The sequence below is a fragment of the Cheilinus undulatus genome, linkage group 8, assembly GCF_018320785.1.
Source record: "Cheilinus undulatus linkage group 8, ASM1832078v1, whole genome shotgun sequence".
Taxonomy (NCBI): Eukaryota; Metazoa; Chordata; class Actinopteri; order Labriformes; family Labridae; genus Cheilinus; species Cheilinus undulatus.
Genome location: NC_054872.1, coordinates 17038970 through 17047452, shown reverse-complemented (window position 1 = coordinate 17047452; position 8483 = coordinate 17038970). Strand labels below are relative to the sequence as shown.

The 8483-nt window shown below is 39.4% G+C and overlaps 1 protein-coding gene across 1 annotated transcript in view; it reads right to left on the bottom strand.

Moving 5' to 3' along the window:
- Window positions 1–1961: 1961 nt before the first annotated feature.
- rspo3 (R-spondin 3) overlaps window positions 1962–8483 on the bottom strand; it is a 29258-nt gene continuing 22736 nt past the window's right edge. Inside the window, exon 6 of the mRNA XM_041792815.1 lies at window positions 1962–2982. Coding sequence (XP_041648749.1) covers window positions 2759–2982 — 224 coding nt within the window. The 3' untranslated portion in view covers window positions 1962–2758. The remainder of the gene's footprint in view (window positions 2983–8483) is intronic.

Sequence of the window (8483 nt, the reverse complement as noted above, 5' to 3'; positions counted from 1 at the left end):
CTAATTAGTCATATTGTATAGTTTCCATTGCTGTTAAATACTCATGTTAATGACTAACTCTAACTAACAAGACTTAATTGACTGAAAATATACTGATGAATAAACTAACATACCTTCTACAGTGGAGAAATACCATTTCACATGGTCCACAGTCCAGCTCTAAAATTTTGGCCTCAATTTAGTCTGCATGATGAAAACTAAACTTACTTTTCATCAGTGTTGTTATCATCAAAGATCTATTTTTAGCTCATCTTAGTCTAGTTTCCATATTCAAAAAAGGTCATTAACGTTTTTAGCCATAGTTTTAGTCAACAACATTAACACTGGTTTTGATGCCGGTCCTTGTTCAGAAAATTCTTACTTTTTATGTGTAACTCACTTCCCACTTGATTTTAACCATTAAACTTTTCTTTTTATATATATATTTTAAGCTTTTGAATCACTAAAGACCCCATATTTCCCATATACTGCCATTTATTTAGATAAAATGTTTTCACCCATGAAGTGAGTAAGGATGCGCATTGTGTGGTCGAAGCACCTGGATGAATCGCTCCTGCCCCTGCACACCTGCCTCTCACCTGTATCTTCCATTGATATTCCCCCAGAAGCACACAGCTATAAGGGGTATGATCTGTTCTCTACCGAGGGTAAAGAGAACCCTGCATTTAAAGACATAATGACCTTACTGGATAAACTCTAATGTCTTTAATATGTATGCTATACAGAAAAGAACACTTTATTTCTACATTTAAAACCCTCATTATATTATGCAATAAAACAATTTACAGATTAATCAGATTCTTAGAAAATCAAGATTTTGGAAACTGGGAAATGAGATTTTACTGCAGTTATTCCAAAAGTCAAAGCTCCTGTCAGAAACTTTAATCTGGTTTTAGTTTTGGTGACCCCTTTAAAAACATGATGCGCCATTTATTCACATACTGCTTATATATAACCAGGTAACCTTCTGGTAATAAGGTGGCATTTTACCAACTCATTTTTGAGAAATAAGATGGCGATTTTGTATAAACTTAGCACAAAAAGTAAGGAAATTTGTGTTTGGTGGATTATTTCTTTGTTGTACCAATGCTTTTTGGCAATAAATCTTATACCGTTGTAAGGCCTGGTTATTTCCTTTTTAATTGGTGCCACATTTGTTGTTTGGCAGATTTTTCATTGGTGTAACCCACATACTCAGCTCTGCTGCTCATCCCACAAATGCACGTCCCTTACAAATATGGCACCATTTAAAAGGGAAATAAACAGACTTTCCAACGGTGTAAGATTTATTGCCAAGAAGTATTGTTACAACAAAGAAATAATCTGCCAAACACAAATTTACTTACTTTTTGTGCTAAGTTAGTACAAATTGCTTGATAATCCACTGTTAATTACTTTGTTTTGGCCCACTAAATCAGAGTCCATCCTGAAAAATTTTCAAGTCATATTTGGCGTTTAGGGTTACAGTTAGGAGTTAGGGTTTTTGTAAAATACCACATAATTACTGCAGAATTGCAACAGTATTACAAGTGATTACTTCATCATCAATATGTTATTATTAGGTAGATACTTTCTTAATATAACTGAGTTAAAATGCTGACTTATTACCAGGTAATTACCACCTTATTCTTGAGAAATTACTAGATAAGTACACTTATTGCTATAGAATTATTCGGTAATTAGGGGCCACAAATATAAAGTTGCCAAAATGGATAAAAACTGTGACTCAGGTTAGATACTTACATTACAGTAACTTCTTTGTGATTGTCTGCTTAACTAAAACTGCATTCAGGCTACAATTAAAAGTTAAAACTCCATTGTGAGAAGAACAAAATGTAAGGATCCTGTGTATTTGTGAACAAAATAAGACACTAATGTTAATCCAGTAACATGCAGGGTTCTTTTAAAGAGCATTTATAAAAGGTCTGCATTAACTTGCCATCAGAAACAGATAACAGACACACACAGGTACAAACCCATTATAGTTTTATTTGACATACAGGTGTTTTTGGTTCCTGTTCAAGGAGCTTTACTGAGAGCACAGATTCCATTTACACAAAATGAAAAAAAAAAAAACAAAAACAATGGTAAATCCGATTCATCACTTACTGGGATAAAACTATCTTTCTGTCCGACACAAACAGACAACATGTTTCTGCTTCAGTTTTTTAACCTCTGACACTCAGCATGGAGGCTCTCCCACATCTAACATTTACTGTGATTGTGAAGATGTCGCCAGATGGTGACAGCAAACTCACTTTCAGTTTTTCTTTACAAATTCTGCACCAAATAAAATAAAGTAAAGAGATCTAAAGAACAGGAACAACATTAATAAACAATTGTTCTACATTATGTTGCAAAATCTACATTCAAAACCAAGACGCGCGATGTTGTACCAGGGCCCCGATAAATAACCATATCAACAAGCACATAGTGTAACGTCTTTGTCTCTCAGCATGTCTGTCTGTCCTCAGCACAGTCAGACATTTCTCACTTCAGTCTGTTCAGCAGTCTCAGCAGAGTCTCTCAGTGGTGAAGGTGAAGGAGCAGAGGCTACAGAGAAGATAAACAGGACTTTTTCAAAGCCCTTAGTGAGCCGAACCTTGAGGCTGACATGCTCCATCCTGCTTGTGCATAAACATTATATTCAAATCATACAGGTAGCAGCAACACCCCTGCAGAGAGGGGGCGAAGGGGGGAGTGACCAGAAGGTGAGGATGATGGGAGTCTTTGGAGAAGGAAAGAAGTAGGATGAGCTCTACTGTACAAGGCCGTCACCAGGAGAGACAGGGTCTGTGTCGTGGCCTCTGCGATGCCGGTGCTCTGTTTTGTTCTGGTTATCAGAGTCCTCACGTTCACCCGTGTCCCTCTCCCTCTCTCGCTCCCTCTCTCTCTTCCTTTCTCGTCGCACTTCTGGGTTCTCCTTGTCTTTGCGGTTGTTGCGATTCCTCCGCTCTCGACGATCATTTGTCCTCCGTCCTCCTGGAAAATCAGAAAACACAAAGTTAATGACAGAAAAACTTATGGTGATAGAAATAATTAAACTTTTAAAGAGTTTTTTTTTGGCTTGACAATAAATAGTGAAGAAACCAGGGAGAGAGTGTGGAATGGCATGCGATAAAGGGGCCATAAGCCAGATTTGAGCGTGCTCTACCTGCTTTGTAGACTAGCTTCTGTACATGGGGCACAATCTAATCATGGGGATCTTGTGCCCCTGAAAAATTCAACTATTATACTTTTCAAAATCTTTAAATACGTGCAAATGTTAATTAAATACTCTATAATAAAAATAAAATATGTAAAATAATAGCACGTGTCTTTGTGGGATTTGATGCAATCAGCGCAGGTGATATATTTCACTGTACAAACACCTTGTGTCTAGAAGTAGCTATTCAGTACTTTAGCCAAACTTTCAATGACTTACTTTTTACTTTTACTTGCATAGATTTGTAGACCTGTACTTTTACTTCTAGTTAAGTAAATTTTAACTAAAGTAACTGCACTTTTATTTTAACACAATAGTCTGGGACTTTTTTCCACCTCTGGTACAAACACTGTAAAGGACTGCAAACTCTCATTGCAATGCTCTGTATTCTCCACTAGATGTCAGTCTTTGTTCACAGAAAGAAGCTCCTTCCCCGTGATGAGCAGACCTTTGTCCAAAATAGAAAGCCCTTTAAATAAGCCCCACATTTATCTGTTCTTGCAACACCATCTCATAAACAAATGGAGCGTTTAGGAATGCCGAAGGTTTATCTCTGCTCGAGCTGCAGTTATTAATGATAATAACAAGATCCACCCCCAGGGAGGTCGGAGACAGGACCTGCAAGTGAAAAGCAGAGGAGGCCCTTTCCTGTTGTTGTACTGCTGCTGTTCATGTGTGAGTGGAACGGAGCAGCACGGCCTGCGCGGCTGGTTGGCCACGTTGGCCCAGTCGGGGATTGTGAAAGTGCTGAAGTCGGCAGTAGGCACAGACACAGGGAGAGAAAGAGATCTCTCTCTAACTGATCTGTGTACGCTCATCATCAAACTCTATGTCTGTTTATCAATAAAGTGGAACAGGAGCCATGTCTGACCAACACACCGTGCTACCCCCCTCCACCTGTCCTCTAAATTTAATACTTCCCTACAATAAATGTCATAAACTGAAGTGTTATTTGGCATGTGCACAAGTAGGATAAATAAAGCAAAGTGTTCAAATAGTTTACTTCCATGTCAGGAAAATCAGTAGCCCAAAGAAAGAATGAGAATCAAGAATAAGTGGATGCTTCATGCATGGATGGATGGAACTGACAGATGGAGTAATCTGGTGCACTGACTCACTGGAGTCTGCCCCCTGTCCTCTATAAACACAGGAAGTCCCCTTCGCTCTCATTGTTTTCTCTGCCCTGACACCATTTACAACTATTTACAAGTTCAGTGGATTAGTCATACTGTAGCCGCCGTGCTTTTGTCAAGCCAGTGGAGAAACCTAATCCACGCCCGTGTTGAGATGATTAGGGGAGTGTTTATCAAACCAACCTGCGTTTGGTTAGTTGGAACAGTTTCTGATGGGCTTTTTGTAAACTGTGTGCTGACATATGTGTAATGGTCCGCAAATGAGACACCTTTGGAGGTTTTGGATCATTTACAGCAGACACTGACTACGTCCAAAAAGTCAAGTTTTAGTGAATTATGTCATCAAGACTCTGACGGTACATTATGGGTTGGCTTTGGGGACATATAAGGATGCCACGGTCTCACACTGCCAAAAAATACATTTCTAAAATAAAAAAGAGCTCCAGCTGGTAATGTTTAAGCAAGTGATTTTGGGGAATCCATGTCGTCCTCTGAAATGTGTCCAAGAATAATCGAGAGTTTGCAAAGAAATTCTAATACTTGGCACACAAGCCTGTAATGAAAGCAGTTCACAATGTAGGATTTTCAGCAGTGCCAGGGAATGAAAATGTTTTTTAAGCTTACATTTTGGTACATCATTTTCAGGGGGTTCCCACACTGTTGGGGATGTTTGATTGCTTTTGGTACAATGAGTATTAAAGAAATGCATGCACACATGTAATACCATACAAATCTACAAGCTTACTGCATTTACTTTAGTCTAGTCCCCCTCTATTTTCAGACGAATTTCCATACAACCCTTGTATGATCAGTATTAAGTGAACTGACCTGTAGTTCTTAGTCGGCACAGATGATAAATGCTGTTTATGAAGTCAAGCCAAATATATGAAAATTATGTTGAACTAGAAGCCACTAGAATTAGCTAAGCAGCCTACCATTCCTTCACACACCTAAATGTTGTGATTGGCTGTGGAGTCTAGAGCCATTTAAGTATTTGCTTGTTGCTAACTCCACTGGGAAACTTGGGGTTGCCTTTTTGGTCAAATTGCTAATTTGATTATTGACAAGACTCAAATGACAATATCAACTCCACTCTCATGACTCTCAGAGTAGTACTGACCAAGGAGTAAAAGTGGAGGAGAACTGCTTGTACTGTCCCAAGTTAAACAATCCACTTGTAAACAGACAGTTAAAGCTGTAATTTTTCATGACAAGCAGCAGCCAGTAACCCAGTGTTGTCCCCACTGCTTGAATGGAAAGACTAAAAATCATTAACAACCTGTTTATGTTAGGCTGAAGTATCCTTGATGCTATAAGATACTTGTAAAATTGATTCTCAAAGAGATGACTGGTATGGGTACACAGTAGGCAGGACTTATAAACAAAGTAATATAATATTTAGTGTGAGTTATTATGTCATTTTTATTTTATAAGAGAGGAGTCTGTATTAAAACCCATGTTTTTCCACCATATTTGTTTTCCACATAAATGTCCGCTGTTGTGCTGTTCTGACAACAACAAAAACGAACCAACAGCTGCGTAACCAACAAACCAACCAACCAACCGATTATCCAACCAACCAACCAACCAACCAACCAAATGAGTAACCAACCAACAAACAAAGCAACTAACTGATTAATCATCCATCATCCATCCATCCAACCAACCAACTGATTAATCATCCAACCAACCAACCAACCAACCAACTGATTAATCATTCAACCAACCAACCAACCAACCAACCAACCAACCAACCAACTAACCAACCAACCAACCAACCAACTGTAATCATCCAACCAACCAACCAACCAACCAACCAACCAAACATCAACTGATTAACCAACCAACTAATCAAATGACTAACCAACCAACAAACCAAGCAACTAACTGATTAATCATCCAACCAACCAACCAACCAACTGACAAACCATTCAACTATCCAACCAATTAACCAACCAGCTATTGGAATGACTAACCAACCAATAAACCAACCAACTAACTGATTAATCATCCATCCAACTAACCAAACAACTAAACAAACAAACAAATAAACAACTGATCAGCCAACTGACCAAGCCTCTGAGCAAACAAAAACCTGTGGTAGTTTGTGTTCCTACAAAAGACAGGAAAACATCCCAACAAACTTCCCAAAAAACTATTAATATTTGGAAAAGAAAAATTAACTTTATTTTGTGTTTATAAAGACATGTCAAATGTTCAGAAAATTTTGCATTTTTCAATCATAGCAACAATTTAAGATATAGTAAATACAGATTTTAGACAGAAATAGATTTCTCACTGTGTTATTTCTCTATAGTCCCAGCCAGCACAGCGAGAATGCAGCAACTATTGTGGGCCAATTGAAATGTCTCTTTATCTTTCAGCTGTCTGTTTCAGTGTACAACAGAGGACAGCAGTCATTGTACAATAGTGAGAAGAGGAGCATAGCTAAACACATTTGTTTTTGTATGTGCCAGCACTATGGATGAAAAAGCAGGGACATTCAGCATGTTTACATGCACAGTTACAGCTTAGTTATTGATTCTGTGACAAGTCTATGCTGTAGCTATACTGTAGTGTTGTCTGCTGTTGTGATCACAACATGCTTGTGTACTGGTGTGTCTACATTGCTCTGCAATACTACGCCCAAACACTGCTTGGTAAGCAGTGCCATTTTTTATGCCAGTTCCTAACCTCGCCCCAATGCCACATTTCCAGCTTGTTTGTGCACCAGCATCTAAAACAGAGCTGATATATATATTTAACAGCAGTTAATTACACTGTGGTTATTGCAAAACAGAGACACTGGAGGAGATGGAGTGTACGGCTGTTGAATCAGCTAGAGCAGAGGACAGGGAAATTTTTCCACCAGTTTGGTTGGTAAGAGAGACATAAATGAAGAAATGCATGTCTGATATTTTCAGATGCCAACAAGTAGATTTGACTTCTTTTGCTTTTGCGACTTTAGAGTGCACACAAGTATGCCTGTCGGCATACTCAGAGACTGGTAGTCATCCATTGCGATCCAGTCCCAGGGCTCGTGGTCTGTTCTGTTTCAGGGAGTCTGTGCAGTTACATTTTTTGAGGAAGTGCACATTAACTATGCATGTAGACCTCTGCATAGGTTTCAGGGCTACACAGACCTACAGTGTATGCTGTCTTACAAAGCTCCAATGAAATGGCTGTGCCCGGTGTGAGAAAAGACAGACCAATCGGCGCCTTTTGAGTAGCTATGGGCGGGGTTTAGTTAAACTGCAGGCTAGTAAACAACGGCTGCCAGTGTAGAGGTTAGCTCAGATGTAGCTAAAGCTATACAGCAGTCGACTTCCAGGTCAAAGCCTGGAATGGGAACTGAGGAGCATGCTCAAAACAACTAAACCAGCTCTGGGCCTACTGAGGTGAATACATGCAAGAGTTAATCTTCCAAACACCTGGATAACACATTATCCAGGTGTGTTAGGCCAATTTTGGTACATTTTATTTAGTACGATATTAGTCTGACTAATATTTTAGATACATTTAAAAGTCCAGTTTCTGTCGTACTAAGAAACTTCTTTAGAATGTAAAAAAGAGAAAAAATGGTAAAAGAGACAGATTTCAGTTCAGAAAGAGTGTTGAATAAAGTTTTTTAAAAAAAGGATGAGTGGTAGACATACAGAGATGACATGGAGGGCAAATGGGCACTGAGGGTAAAGGGTGCTCTGTGGGTGTGTGAGTGTGTGTGGTTGGAGGAGCATTGTGTATTTTATGGTGGCACATCCTCCATGGCAGGCGTTCTGTCGTCCGGGGAGCTTTTGGCGGGAGCCAGGCTGGGATTAAAGGCTATATGCTGTCCCATGAGTGGAATGCCTGCCGCATGTCCGCCAGGATGTCATGAGGGGAGGGGGGTTTGGATTGTTTTTATATGTATGTGTACGTGTGTATCAATCCCACTCCTCATTGACCGGCTGATGCTAGCTTGCTTTACTGTATGTTTCTATGTGTGCAGGAGTTTGGTGTGAGTGTTTGCATCTGTGTGTCAGTGAGTGGGAGTTGAAGGGGGGCTAAGGTTTGCAGAGGGCACACGATCTATCCTGTTACAGAGATAGAGAGGTGAACCGTAGGTCCACCGAAGGACAAATTAGCCAGGATTAACTTAAGAGAGG